Genomic DNA, 14,549 nt, shown 5'->3' on the forward strand with positions numbered 1-14,549 from the left:
AGCCGTTTAGCCTCTGATCTGCCAGAGGTGGAAGGAGCACCCCTGGGAGATGCCCCGCCCTGCACCTCCAGTTCCTGCTTGACGGTGGTCGGGCTTGGACTGAGCAGGTGCCGCGCCTTCTGCTGACCCCAGAGGCCAGATCCTGTGGCCAGAGTGAGGCATGGGAGTTGAGATCAGGCAGATGAAAACCCAAATCTGAGCCTCCTGCAGGGGGAGGAGGCCCCTCTCCACTGAACATCATGGCCCACGGGGACTGGGCAGGGAACCCGAGGGCCCACACTGGGGACTGGGTCTGGAGGGACAGCTGGGGAAGCAGGAGGAAGGGCAGGAAGGACAGTAGGAGGAAGCAGGAAGGAAGGGAAAGGAGCCAGGCCTGGGATGACAGCAGAGAAGGACCGAGGCCCAGGCAGGGCTTCCTCAGGTGCCTCTGGGTAGAGAGCCCTGGTCTGGCTCAGGAGGCCCAGGCACTGGTCTCAGACCTGCCACCACCTGTGTGATGCTGGGCCAAGCGTTCCCCTTCCTTGGGCCTCAGTTTCCACCGCTGTAAAGTGGGGAGGGGTGAAACTGAAGCTGTCCCCAGCCTATCGCAGTTGTTGAGGAGAGAGAAGCTGTGGTCAGGGGCTGTGGGGCCCACGCTGAGGAGACAAGGCCCCTCCTCTCAGAGTGCATGGGGCCCAGGAAGGGGGTGATGTGCACCATGGGGGAGCAGCCTGGGCCTATGGGCTCCCCCACCATGAGCTCAGAAGGAAGATGTGTGCCGAGGAGGTGGGGGCCAGAGAGAATATTCTAGATCAGACAGGGGTGGTCTGGATAGGCTTCTGAGGGGGTGGGTTTGGAGGAGGGGCAGGTGGCCGAGTAGGGGGGAAGCAGGGGAGGAGCCAGCCTGCCTGTGTGTGCCAGAGTGTGTGCCTCTCAGCCGCGTGCATTGGCGTGTGCATGTGTGTGTGCGTTTGTGTGTGTGTATTGGAAGATGCTCACGGAGCGTGTCTGCATGAACTAGGATGAGCGTGCATGCTGCACCCTGTCAGGGGACTGAGCATGAGGCGCTGGGGAGGGCGGGCTGACCGCACACCCTGGGAGGGCCGGGCCCTGATAAGCTTTCTGAGATGACGGCAGAAGTGGGCTGGGGAGGAGGAAGGATCCGTGGGCGGGACTGGAGTGCCTCTGGTTTTGCTGTCTCTCACGCTGTTTCCAGAACAAATGTGTGCCCTCAGCAAGGATGCTGGTTCTTCAGAGGCGTCAGCACAGGCAGCCGGCACCCCACTTCCCTCCCAGAAATCCCCCACGCCTTCTAGCTGGTGCGGGAGCAGGGGGATCTCCTGTTACCCCTGCCCTGCTGCCGTCAGTTGGCCACCCGCCCCGCCACCTTAAGGAGGGGCAGAGTCAGGGACCAGCCCCGAGGGGGTGGCTCACCCCAGCTTCACTTCCCCCAGCCCTCCTCAGGCAGCCACTGTGCAGGCTTTGGCAGCGGGGGTCACACACTCCACCCGGGAGGCCAAAGCTGCCTGCAGGTCAGTGCCGCCCACTGCCCTAGGGGCCTCCCAGTGGGGCAGGGGCGTGATGGGGTCTCAGAGCAGAGTGAGGATGTGATGCGGTCTCAGGGCCGGGTGAGGGTGTGATGGGGTCTCGGGCGGGGTGAGGCCGTGACGGGGTCTCGGGCGGGGTGAGGCCGTGATGGGGAGTCTCAGCGGGGTGAGGATGTGATGGGGTCTCAGGGCGGGGTGAGGATGTGATGGGGTCTCAGGGCGGGGTGAGGCCGTGATGGGGTCTCAGGGAGGGGTGAGGCTGTGACGGGGTCTCAGGGCGGGGTGAGGATGTGACGGGGCTGTGACGGGGTCTCAGGGCGGGGTGAGGATGTGACGGGGTCTCAGAGCGGGGTGAGGCTGTGATGGGGTCTCAGGGCGGGGTGAGGCTGTGATGGGGTCTCAGGGCGGGGTGAGGATGTGACGGGGTCTCAGGGCGGGGTGAGGATGTGATGGGGTCTCAGGTGGGTTGAGGCTGTGATGGGGAGTCTCAGCGGGGTGAGGCTGTGTTGTGGTCTCAGGTGGGCTCGGGCTGTTGGGGGTCTCAGGTGTGGCTGAGGCTGATGAAGGCTCGGAGCCTGTGTGTGGGTAGCAGCTTGCTGGAGTGTGGGATGTGACATCTAAAAACAAGAATAAATACCCCCGCGCTGTGGCCCTCAGGTGAGCGGCTGCTTTGGTGAACTTGTGTCACTCACAGCCCCATCCTGGGCCTGGGGTGTGCTGTGTGGGGTCCAGGCCCAGTGGGGTGTGCTGTGTGGGGCCCAGGCCCAGTGGGGTGTGCTGTGTGGGGCCCAGGCCCAGTGGGGTGTGCTGTGTGGGGTCCAGGCCCAGTGGGGTGTGCTGTGTGGGACCCAGGCCCAGTGGGGTGTGCTGTGTGGAGCCCAGGTCCAGAGGGTCACAGGTACGGGGCACTCTTTGGTGCCTGGGCCACAGGGATCTGCACCCCCACTCCGTGCCCCCACATCTTCAGCAGTGGTTGGGGCCTGTGCTCCCAATCCCAGGCCAGCCAGGTACTCGGAGGTCTGGGTGGGTCCCTGGTCCAGACAGTGGGAAGGGCTGGCGAGGGGCTCCAGTGTGGCTGGGCTGCCCGTCTACGGCCAGGTTTCTCTCCTGGATTGCTCAGTGCAGAATCAAAGGGCACTTTTCTGCTTTTGTGTGCAGAAGCCGAGGCTGACCTTGCCATCAGAAGGGGAAGCGGGGCCTCCTACGTGTACTGCTGGCTCCTATCCCCACAGCCTCCTGGGCAGGAAGTAGAAAGGCCCTATCCCCATGGTCCCCGGCAGCGGGAGCTCCCTGAGGCTGATGGTGTTGGTGTCTGTTGAGGAAGACCAGGCCTGAGGATCTGAGGCAGGAGGCCAGCTACGGTCCGCAGCCTGGATGGATTCCTGCGCGGGGCTGGGGCAGTAGGTAGGCATCTGTGCTGGCCATGTTAGCTCCCAGGGCCCCATGCCGTCGGGGCTAAAACCTGGGCCTTGATTTCCTGAACTTTTTTGGGAGGCACCCCAGGGGCAAGACAAGGACCCATGAACAGGGCACTTCTTCAAAGCCTACATACACCTTGAAACTCTTGCAACATTTGCGTTTTTCTCCCTAATAGTCCAGTGTTTGTTTTATTATAAAAGGGAAAATTTAAATATTGTAGTTAGACTTTTTTTCTTCTTCTTACAGACAAGGTTTCACTCTGTCTCCTAAGGCTGGTGTGCAGTGGTGCCAGCATAGCTCACTGCAGCCTCGACCTCCTGGGCTCAAGCGATCTTCCTGCCTCAGCCTCCTGAGTAGCTGGAACTACAGGCACCCGTCACCAGTCCAGCTAATTATTATTATTATTATTTTTTTTTTTTTGGTAGAGACGGGGTGTCCCTATGATACCCAGGTTGTTCTTAAACTTCTGGCCTCAAGTGATCCTCCTGTCTCAGTCTCCCAAAGTGTTAGGATTACAGGCGTGAGCCGCTGTGCCTGGTCTGCAGTTAAACATTCCCCCACAGCCACACTGAGGCTAGTAGGCAAGTTACAGCCCTGGGTATGTGTGACCTGACAGCCCCTTGGCAGCCATGGGGAGGGATCTGGGAAGCTGGGGCAACGGGAAGGGGCCCAGGCCCACGAGCTCTCGTGTCCTCACCTCCCACCAGGCAGGGTTCCAGGCTACTCAAGATGAGGCAGCGAAGGAATCGCCCTCTAGCCATGCAGGCCCCTCCCCTCGCCAGGTCTGCACCCCGCCCAAGGCTGGCCCTGGACTTTTGGTGGATTTGAGAGCTCAGGTGGGGAGAGTAGGAGGTCAGTCGCACGGAGCCCTCCCCAACACACAGCTCCTGCCCAGCTCAGGTACCTCTGAGGTGTAGATTCTGAGCAGGTTCTGGGATCTCCTGGTCCCCAGCGGGGGCTGCCGCAGGGGCACAGGACCAACAGGAAGGGAAGATCCCAGCGGTTGGTTCCAGTGGGTTCTGGGGATGTCCTCGGAGCCTGGCCTTGCTCAGGGTCCCTACAAAGATCCCTGGAAGCGGGGCAAGGTGTTGCTCATGAATCAGAGAGAAAGCAAGCAGGACCCTCAAGAAGGGAGGAGAGACCCTCAGGCACGCAGCGATTCGCAATCGGGGGAAGGGCAAGCAGGACTCTCAAGAAGGGAGGAGAGACCCTCAGGCGGGCGCGCAGCGCTTTGCACTCGGGGGAAGGGCAAGCAGGACCCTCAAGAAGGGAGGAGAGACCCTCGGGCGGGCGCGCAGCGCTTCTTCGTACTCCGGGGAAGGGCTCCTGAAACTTGGAAGTCAGCAAATGCCCGCCTTACTTCACTGGAGGTGGGAACTAAGGAGACGGAATGAAGTCAGAGGGCAGGATGTTTCTGTTTTTGGCTGAAACCTGTGCCCTGTGTCCCTCATGGACTGGGGACCTGGAGTTCCCCGGGGGCCACCGTGGGGGAAAGGCATCCCCAGCAGCTGCAGTCACGGGGTTTGGGCGCTCTCCCCTCTCCTGATTTGGGGGAACTTGTGTGGACTAGGCAGAGGGAGGAGCAAGGCCGTTGGCTGTGGACTGAGTCCTTCCCACCTTCCATAGCAGCCCAGCAGGAAGCCACTGAGGGATGCCCCGCAGGACAGCCTGGTGGTAGGGGGAGAGTCTTCTCCCACCCCCACCCCTCCAGGCTCTTCCTGGACCCACTGAGGAGCCCGGGCAGTGGGACATGTGGCTGTGAGTCCCGGACTCTGGGCGCTCGCCAGCAGCTCCGTCTCACACCTGCCTGTGTGCAACACCAGCACCCCTTATGATGAGGGAACTGAGTTTGCCCAGCTGCAGGGGTGGCCGAGTCAGGATGACTCCAGCCCATGTCCAGGACACCAGACTCTGCCCAAGTCCATCCGGGGCTGATCTCAGCCTTCCTGGGCTATGTTGTGGAGGGTGTTGGGGACAGTGAGAGGCTGGCATGGACAGCGGAGGGGTGGCTTTGTGAGTGGTCCTGATAGTGATTGAGAGGAGGATACTCAGTTCCACCCCTGGGCGGCTCCTGAGCAGCACAGCCAGGGCCTGGAGGGGCAGGGCTGCCCTCATGTGCTCTGACCCCTGGGAGCTCAAGGGGTGGACCCCATATCCCAAATGTGGGACTGGAATGGGGACTCAGGCTGATCCAGGCAGGACCTCCAGAGTTCAGGACTGGGTGGTGAGCTCACAGGGAGGGAGGGGCAGGCCAGAGTCCCAGCTGTCCTGGACTCTGCTGTGGGAAAGGGCCGATGCAGGTGTGGAGTCAAATGTGGGCACCTCTTGCAGCCAGGTCCAGGGAGGGGTGGAGGGGCCACCCTGGGCTTTGTCTGGGAGCCTGGTCTTCCCATCCTTAGACTGACAGGTGCTGCTGCCTCTGAACCCTCCCTGCTGAGAGCTGTGCTGGGTGAGGCTGGTGGCCCTTTGTTCCCTGTCCAGGATTTGCGTTCTGGAGGGTAGGGCTTGCTGGGTTGGGGACTGGAGGGGGACGTGGAGCTCCTTCTGCCTCCCTTCCTGCCCCATGACAGCAGGCAGGTCCCAGGAGGGCTCAGGAGATAGGAAGAGGATCCGTCCAGGGGTTAGACCTCGAGGGTGACTTGGAATTCTTGGAATTCTTGGAATTCTTGGAATTCTTTACGGCATCCATGCTTTCTTTGAGGAGTTTTGTGTTTGTGGATGTGAGGCCGAGGTGGGCGGAGTGGGGGCAGTGCCTCGCTCCTCCCGCTCTCCCTCTGCTCACCTCCAGCTCCCTCTGCAACCCCAGGACCATGAACGGCACCTACAACACCTGTGGCTCCAGCGACCTCACCTGGCCCCCGACGATCAAGCTGGGCTTCTACGCCTACTTGGGCATCCTACTGGTGCTGGGCCTGCTGCTCAACAGCCTGGCGCTCTGGGTGTTCTGCTGCCGCATGCAGCGGTGGACGGAGACCCGCATCTACATGACCAACCTGGCGGTGGCCGACCTCTGCCTGCTGTGTGCCTTGCCCTTCGTGCTGCACTCCCTGCAGGACACCTCGGACACGCCACTGTGCCAGCTCTCCCAGGGCATCTACCTGACCAACAGGTACATGAGCATCAGCCTGGTCACGGCCATTGCCGTGGACCGCTATGTGGCCGTGCGGCACCCCCTGCGCGCCCGTGGGCTGCGGTCCCCCAGGCAGGCTGCGGCCGTGTGCGCGGTCCTCTGGATGCTGGTCATCGGCTCCCTGGTGGCTCGCTGGTTCCTGGGCATGCAGGAGGGCGGTTTCTGCTTCAGGAGTACCCGGCACAATTTCAGCTCCATGGCCTTCCCGCTGCTGGGATTCTACCTGCCACTGGCCGTGGTGGTCTTCTGCTCCCTGAAGGTGGTGACTGCTCTGGCCCAGCGGCCACCCATTGATGTGGGGCAGGCAGAGGCCAGCCACAAGGCTGCCCATATGGTCTGGGCCAACCTCGTGGTGTTTGTGGTCTGCTTCCTGCCCCTGCACGTGGGGCTGACGGTGCGCCTCGCTGTGGGCTGGAACGCCTGTGCCTTCCTAGAGACGCTCCGTCGTACCCTCTTCATAACCAGCAAGCTCTCAGATGCCAACTGCTGCCTGGACGCCATCTGCTACTACTACATGGCCAAGGAGTTCCAGGAGGCGTCTGCATTGGCCGTGGTTCCCAGTGCCAAGGCCCATAAAAGCCAGGCCTCTCTGTGTGTGACCCTGGCCTAGGAGGCGTGTGGAGGGCGCTATGGTCCAGGTCTTGGGGGCTCCGGGAGGTGCTGCCTGTCAGGGGAAGGTGGGACCAGTAGCAAGGAGCCTGGGATCAGCCCTGAACTCACTGTGAGCTCTCTTGGAGCCTTGGATGGGCAGGCATGGCCCAGGTACCTGCTCTCTTGGGAAGAGAGAGGGACAGAGACAAGGGCAAGAGGACTGAGACCAGAGCAAGGCCAATGTCAGAGACCCCCGGGATGGGGCCTCACACTTGCCACCCCCAGAGCCAGCTCACCAGGCCAAAGTGAGTTCCTGCTGGCTAGGGTGCAGCCTTGAGGACACCTGCTGCCACCCCTCAGGGCTGGAATAAAACTCCCCACCCAGAGTCAGTCCTGGTGGGGCCCTCTGTGTTGCCCACTCACGTAATGGGAGGCGGGGAGGGAGTGCGTGGCTCAGAGGGCCAGCGGACATCTTCCAGGGACCCTTTGGGGCTCTTCACTCTGAGGCCCCCTTGGACCCTTTGACACTTTCCCACCCCCACCATCTGAAGCGTGAGCAGGGGCTGTTGGAAGCTCCTGGCAGGACCGCACTAGAGGCCCCTAGCCCAGGTTTCCTTGCTCAAGGCAGGACTTATCTCCATGTAGTGGCTTATCTCCATGTAGGAGCTGCACAGTGGTGCAAGGAGGGGGGACCAAGGTCAAGCAGGTGAGACTGGGTTGGGGTGGGTGGCAGTGAAGGGGTGGCCAGGATCTGCCAGGGGACCCAGCCCTCTTCTCCTTCCTTCAGGGAAAGGCTGGAAACCATGTCTGGCAGGGGTAGGGCTTGGGTGCCCACCCAGGTAAAGGCGATGTCCTGCTGGTTTCTGACTTTCCTGTACTTCTGCGTGGAGGGCATCTCAAACCCCAAGCTGGAAGGACGGGGCACTCCAGAGACCTCCTGCGAGTGTGGGCCAGCACGGCCTGGGCTCAAACCCCATCCTGTCATCCCATATTGCATGTCCACAGGCACCGCTCCACCCTGTTCCACGTTCCACAGGACTGGAGAGAGATGGCAGTCATGTTGTGGCAGGGACATGGCACAAGCATGCAGCTGATGGCATCTCACAGGACCCCAGGCTCTGGAGAGCCCATACCCAGGAGAGCCCCATAAGGGCCCCGTGCCTAAAAGGGTGCATCCCAGGTGGGCCCATGCTCAGGAGGGTCCATGTCTAGGAGGCTTCTGTGCCCAGGAAGGTCCATGCCCAGGAGGGTCCGTGAGCAGGAGGGCCCCACTGTCAGGAGGGTCCTGTGCCCAGGAGGGTTCTATGCTCAAAAGGGTCCCATGTCCAGGAGGGTTCATATCCAAGGGTGTCCATATCTAGTGGGGGGTCTATGTCCAGGAGGGTCCCATGCCCGGGAGGGTCCATGCTCAGGAGGGTTTATGCCCAGGAGAGTTTATGCCCAGTAGGGCCCCATGCCCAGGAGGATCACATGCACAGAGGGCCCTGTGCCCAGGAGGATACATGTCCAGGAGGTTCCATGCCCAGGAGGCTCCATGTCAAGAAAGATTCATGCCTAGGAGCGTTCATGTCCAGGAGTGTCCCTGCCTAGGAAGGTCCATGACCAGAAGGGCCCATGTCAAAGAGGGTTCATGCCCAGGAAGGTCCAGCCCAGGAAGGCCCATGTCCAGGAGGGGTCCATGCTGAGGCGGGTCCATGCCCAGGAGGGTTCATGTCCAGAAAGGTCCATGCCTAGGAGGGTCCATACACAACAGAGCCCTGTGCCCAGTAAGGACCATGTCCAGGAGAACCCCATGCCCAGGAAGGTCCATGTCCAGTAAGGGCCATGCCCGTGAGAGCCTCATGCCTCATGCCTAGGAAGGCCCATGCCCAGGAGGGTCCATGCCCAGGCCAATTAATGCCCAGGAAGGTTTATGCCCAGGAGGGTTCCATGCCTAAAAGTGTCCATGCCCAGAAAGGTCCATGTCCAGAAGAGTCCATACTCAGGAGGGCTGATATGGTTAGGTTTTGTGTCCCCACCCAAATCTCATCTTGAATTGTAATCCCTATAATAACCATAGTGCCCCTGTATCAAGGGAGAGACCAGGTGGAGGCAATTGGATCATGGGAGCTGTTTCCCACATGCTGTGGGAATGTGGGAAATACATGTGGAAAATAATGAGTGAGTTCTCATGAGATCTGATGATTTTATAAGGGGCTCTTCCCCCTTCACTTGGCACTTCTCCTTCCTGCTGTCTTGTGAAGAAAGTTCCTTGCTTCCCCTTCAACTTCTGCTGATTGTAAGTTTTCAGAGGCATCCCTAGCCATGCTGAACTGTGAGTCAATTAAACCTTTTTCCTTTAAAATTACCCAGTCTTAGGCAGTTCTTTATATCAGTATGAAAACAATGAAAACAGACGAATGCAGCAAATTGGTACCACAGAGAGTGGTGTGCTGCTATAAACATACCCAAAAATGTGGAAGCAAATTTGGAACTGGGTAATAGTCAGAGGTTGGAACAGTTTGGAGGGCTCAGAAGACAGAAAGATGTGGGAAAGTATGGAACTTCCTAGAGACTTGTTGGATGGCTTTGATCAAAATGCTGATAGTGATATGGACAATGAATTCCAGGCTGAGGTGGTCTCAGATGGAGATGAGGAATTTGCTGGAAACTGGAATAAAGGTGATTCTTGCTGTGCTTTAGCAAAGAGATTGGCAGCATTTTGCCCCTGCCTTAGACATCTGTGGAACTTTGAATGTGAGAGAGATGATTTAGGGTATCTGGCAGAAGAAATTTCTAAGCATCAAAGCATTCAAGAGTGCTCTTAAAAGCATTCAATTTTACGCATTCACAAAGAGATGATTTGGAATTGGAACTCACATTTAAAAGGGAAGCAGAGCATAAAAGTTTAGAAAATGCGCATCCTGACTATGGGATAGAAAAGAAAAACCCATTTTCTGAGGAGAAATTCAAGCCAGCTGCAGAAATTTGCATAAGTAACTAGGAGTCACATGTTAATAGCATAGACAATGAGGGAAATGTCTCCACGGAATGTCAGAGGTCTTCACAGCAACCCCACCCATCAGAGGCCTGGAGGCTTAGGAGGAAAAAATGGTTTTGTGGGTGGGGCCCAGGGCCTTACTGCTTTGTGCAGTCTCAGGACTTGGTGCCCCACATCCCAGCAGTGGTTAAAAGGGACCAATGTACAGCTTAGACCTTTGCTTCAGAAGGTGCAAGCCCCAAGCCTTGGTGGCTTACATGTGGTATTGGACCTGCAGAAGTTTGCTGCACTGGTGGAACCCTCATGTAGAACCTCTGCTAGGGCAGTGTAGAAGTGATACATGGGGTTGGAGCCCCCACACACAGTCCCCACTGGGGCACTGCCTACTGCTTGTGGAACTGTGAGAAGAAGGCCTCTATCCTCCAGACCCCAGAATGGTAGATCCACTGATGACTTGAACCATGCACCTGGAAAAGCCACAGACACACAACACCAGCCTGTGAAGGCAATTGGAAGGGATGCTGTACCCTGTGAAACAACAAAGGTGGAGCTGCCCAAGGTCATGGGAGCCCACCTCTTGCGTGAGCCTGACTTGGATGTGAGATGTGGAGTCAAAAGAGATCATTTTGGAGCTTTAAGTTTTGACTGCCCACCTGGATTTCAGACTTGCATGGGGCCTGTGGCCCCTTGATTTTGGCCAATTTATCCCATTTGGAATGGGTATATTTACCTAATTGCCTGTACCTCCACTGTATCTAGGATGTAACTAACTTGCTTTTGATTTTACAGATTTGTAGGCAGAAGGGACTTACCTTGTCTCAGATGACACTTTGGTCTTGGACTTTTGGGTTAATACTGGAATGAATTAAGACTTCGGGGGACTCTTAGGAAGGCATGACTGGTTTTGAAATGTAAAAGAGACATGAGATTTGGAAGGGGCTAGGGGTAGAATGGTGTAATTAGGCTTTGTGTCCCCACCCAAATCTCATCTTGAATTACAGTCCCCACATGTCAAGGGAGAGACCAGGTGCAGGTAACTGAATCATGGGGGCAGTCTCCCCCATGCTATTCTCATGATAGAGTTCTCATGAAATCTGACAGTTTTATAAGGGACTCTTTCCCATTGGCTTGGCACGTCTTCTTGCTGCCTTGTGAAGAAGGTGCCTTGCTTCCCCTTCGCCTTCCACCACGATTATAAGTTTCCTGAGACCTCCCCAGCCATGCTGAACTGTGAGTCAGTTAACTCTTTCATTTATAAACTACCCAGTCTCGGGCAGTTCTTTATAGCAGTATGAAAACAGAATAATACAGGGGCCCATGCCCAGGAGGGCCCATGCCCAGGAGGGTCCATGCCCAGGAGGGCCCATGCCCAGTAAAGTCATGTTCAGGAGGATCTATTCACAGGAGAGTTCATGCCCTGGAGCATCCATGTCCAGGAGGGGTCTGTGCCCAGGATGGTCCATGCCAACCAAGGAAGATCAATGCCCAGGATGACCCATGCCCAGTAGGGTCTATGTCCAGGAGGATTCATACCCAGGAGGGGCCATACCCAGGAGGGCCTACACCCAGGAGACCCCATGCCCAGGAGACTCCATGCCCAGGAGGGAAGTCCATGTCTGGGGGCCAGGAGGGCTCATGCCCACAAGGACCCATGCCCAGTAGTGTTCACAAGGGCCTATTCACAGGAGGGTCCACACACAAAAGAGCCCTGTACCCAGAAGGGCCTATGCCCAAGAGGATCCATGACCAGGAGGGTCTATGACCAGTAGGGTACATGCCAACCAAAGAGGGTCCATGCCAACCAAGGAGAGTCCATCCCCAGGAGCGTCCATGCCCAGGAGCGTCCATATCCAGGAGCATCCATATCCAGGAGAACCCATTCCCAGAAGGGTCCATGCCCTGGAAGGTCCATGTCCAGGAGGTCCCATGCCCAGTACTGTCCATATCCAGGAGGACCCATGCACAGTAGGGTCCATGTCCAGGAGGGCCCAGGCCCAGGAGGGTCCTATGTCCAGGAAGACCCATATTTAGTAGGGTCCATGCCCAGGATGGTCCATGCCCAGGAGGGCCCATTCCTAGGAGGGCCCATGCCCAGGAGAGCCCATATCCAGGAGTGTTTATGCCCAGGAGGGCTTGCACTCTATAGGGCCCTGTGCTCAGGAAGGCCCATGCCCAGGAGGCCCTGTGCTCAGCTGGGCTCTACCTACTTTAATGCAACAGTGTCCTGAGCTTCCTGATTTTTCAGAGGCCCTGGGTTCTTGTTTTGTGCAGCCTGCATTTCCTGTGGCCTGCAGGGGTAGCTCAGGACTGGGCAGTGTGGTCCCCATTCCAGAGGCTCTAGAGGCCTCTGTCCCCCTCTGCCTTCAGGTAGACTAGCTCCCTGGCCCAGGCATGCCCCCAGGCTTCTGTCTGCAGCTGGAAACCCTCCTGTCCCTAACTCTGGGGCCGTTGGAGGCTTCAGGGACAAGTTGGACCCAGAACCAGCTCAGGGAGCCAGGGTGCATTTGGTGGGGGCTCAGGGGGACCAGCAGCCCTGGGCTTCTCCCTCCCTGTTCTCTCCCCTTCCCACAGCACCCATGGCCCTTGGGTGAGTCAGATCTTTCCAGGGCTTTGGTGATCCTCAAAGACCAAAGTCAGGAAACACTACGACTGTATCAGAGCCCACATCATTTCCTGGTACCCAGGTCCTGGGGGTCTGCCCCTGCCACTGCACATGCATTGAGTCCTGACTCATTCCAGGGGCTCCCTCTCCCCACCTCCCCACAACCATCCGCATGTAACGAGGGAGTCTTGAAAACCGCACACCTGACTCCCGGGCCTGGCTGTGTCCAGCCCTGCGGCATGGCCTGTGGTCATGGCACCAGCCTCTCCCCGCCCTCCCCTTTCTGTTCCTGCATTCACCATCACAGGGCACACTGCCTAGCCAGGACCAGGCTTGCTGCCGCCCCACCCACAAGGAGCTCGCCTCAGCCCGACGAAGCCTCTCAGGCTGCCCTCTGCTTGGAAGGCCTCCCTACGGGGTTCCCTGCTCATCTCCCCCTCCTCAGGGGCCTGAGCCCTCAGTTGCCCTCTGCAGAGGCCATGCCCAGCCTGCCCATGACTCTCCCCAAACCCCAGACCTGCATGGGGGGGGATCAGGTCACACCATTCTGGAAAGGCCCAAGAAGGTGACCAACAGTTACCAGTGGAGGAGGAATGGGGGATGCACCTGTGTGAGAATAAGGGCAGCCTACTTGGGCTTGCACCCTCTTCTCTCTCCATCCTGCCCCCACTGCCCCAGTGCAGTGCCCTCCTGTGTTATCGTGAAACTAGGCCTCATAATTCCTAAGCCTCATAAAATTTAGAAAGCTTGGCCATCATGAAACTTAAACCCCAGATGGCCACGGATAGCCCCCCGATGTTCCCAGAACCCAAACAGAAAGACAATTCCGGGAAATAGCCTCATGGGGTCCCACCCTGATAACCTCATGAGGTCCCACCCTGATAACCTCATTGGGGTCCCACCCTGACTCAATGTCCCCGATGTTCCCGGAATCAGCAATTCCAGGAAAGAACCTCCTAAGGTCCCGCCCCAACCAATCAGAACAAGATACCTTGCTCAGGCCATAGACAGACCCAATTACCACGCGCCTAAAGCTTTGTTTGAATTTCACGCCCTAAGCTGTGTTTGAACTTGTGTTTGCCTATATAAACAACCTGTAACAAGCACTCGGGGTCCCAGGGCCAACTTAGAGCTTGGGACCCTAGCGCGCTAGTAATAAATAACTCTCTGCTGTGAATCTCGTGTCGGTGATCCTTCGCGGCAACCCCTGCCCAGGAGGGAATCGACAGTTCGGTTCCAACAATGGGAACCCTTGGAATGGGTCCCGGCCCTGCCACTGGCCCCATATCTCCTATTCAGGGCTTCCTCAGGACTCTTGCATCTGCCCTGCTCCTCCAGACCTGCCCCCACAGCCCCAAAACACCTCCTGCTGTCACCAAAACCCAGCTTTTCTGGGGCCCGCCCTGTGGCTTTGTCCAGGGCACAGCCAAGCAGATAGTTCCCATGTCCCTGACTTCTACCACCCTGGCCCTCTGGGATTTTCATTTTCAAGAGATGGAGGAGTCTATGGAACAATCCCCACCTCAGGATGGATTCCTTCTAAGCTGACCAGCTGAGCCCAGGCTGAGTGCAGATGTCCAGTCTTGTCCCTGGCCAGGTTTGGGGATCAGGGAGACAGGAAGAACTGGGCCTGGGACTCTGCTCCAGCCTTGCCCATCTGAGGGGGCACTCACATGGCCAGCGTAGACCAGCTGTGGCAAAGAGCTTTAGATGGAAAGATGAACTCTGGCCAGGTGGTAGCTTCCGAGAGCTCTGTGTCAAGAAGGATTCTGAGGCTCCCTCGAGGATCCAAGGCACAGAGAGGGGTGCTGTCTGCAGAGGCCCCGTGCCTGGTCTGGCAGAGCCCCACCCTGCCCCTGTGTGTGTGAAGGGGTGGCCTGCCCCTCCACACCTGTGGGCGTTTCTCGTTAGGTGAAACGAGAGACTTGTGAAAAGAAATGAGACACAGAGACAAAGTATAGGGAAAGAAAAAGTGGGCCCAGGGGACCGGCGCTCAGCATACAGAGGACCCACGCCGGCACCGGTCTCTGAGTTCCCTTAGTATTTATTGATAATTATCTTTACCATCTTAAAGATAAGGGAGTGGCAGGACAATAGGATCATCGAAGGGAGAAAATTAGCAGTAAGACATATGGATAAAGATCTCTGTGACATGAGTAAGTTCAAAGGAAAATGCTGTGCCTTGGTATGCATATGCAAACATCTCCATAAACCTTTTAGCAGCAGTGTTCCAGCAAGTCCCACTTTTTGCCCTAAGGTGGTTTTCTCCTATCTCAGTAAATAGAGCATACAATCGGGTTT

At 57.7% G+C, this 14,549-nt stretch overlaps 1 protein-coding gene across 4 annotated transcripts in view; it reads left to right on the forward strand.

Moving 5' to 3' along the window:
- The window catches only part of LOC105473784 (G protein-coupled receptor 35), a 34,572-nt gene extending 21,089 nt beyond the window's left edge, over positions 1–13,483 (forward strand). The window contains exons 1-3 of one of the 4 annotated variants that reach the window (XM_011727811.3): positions 1,120–1,511; positions 2,685–2,930; positions 5,752–13,483. In XM_011727811.3, the coding sequence (XP_011726113.2) occupies positions 5,756–6,685 (930 nt within the window). In that variant the 5' untranslated portion in view covers positions 1,120–1,511; positions 2,685–2,930; positions 5,752–5,755 and the 3' untranslated portion in view covers positions 6,686–13,483. Of the gene's footprint in view, positions 1–1,119; positions 1,512–2,684; positions 2,931–5,751 lie in introns of those variants that run through there. The other 3 variants (XM_071073731.1, XM_011727810.3, XM_011727807.3) reach the window with 3 other exon arrangements.
- The last annotated feature ends 1,066 nt before the right edge of the window (positions 13,484–14,549 follow it).

Source organism: Macaca nemestrina, chromosome 11 (assembly GCF_043159975.1).
Source record: "Macaca nemestrina isolate mMacNem1 chromosome 11, mMacNem.hap1, whole genome shotgun sequence".
Lineage (NCBI taxonomy): Eukaryota > Metazoa > Chordata > Mammalia > Primates > Cercopithecidae > Macaca > Macaca nemestrina.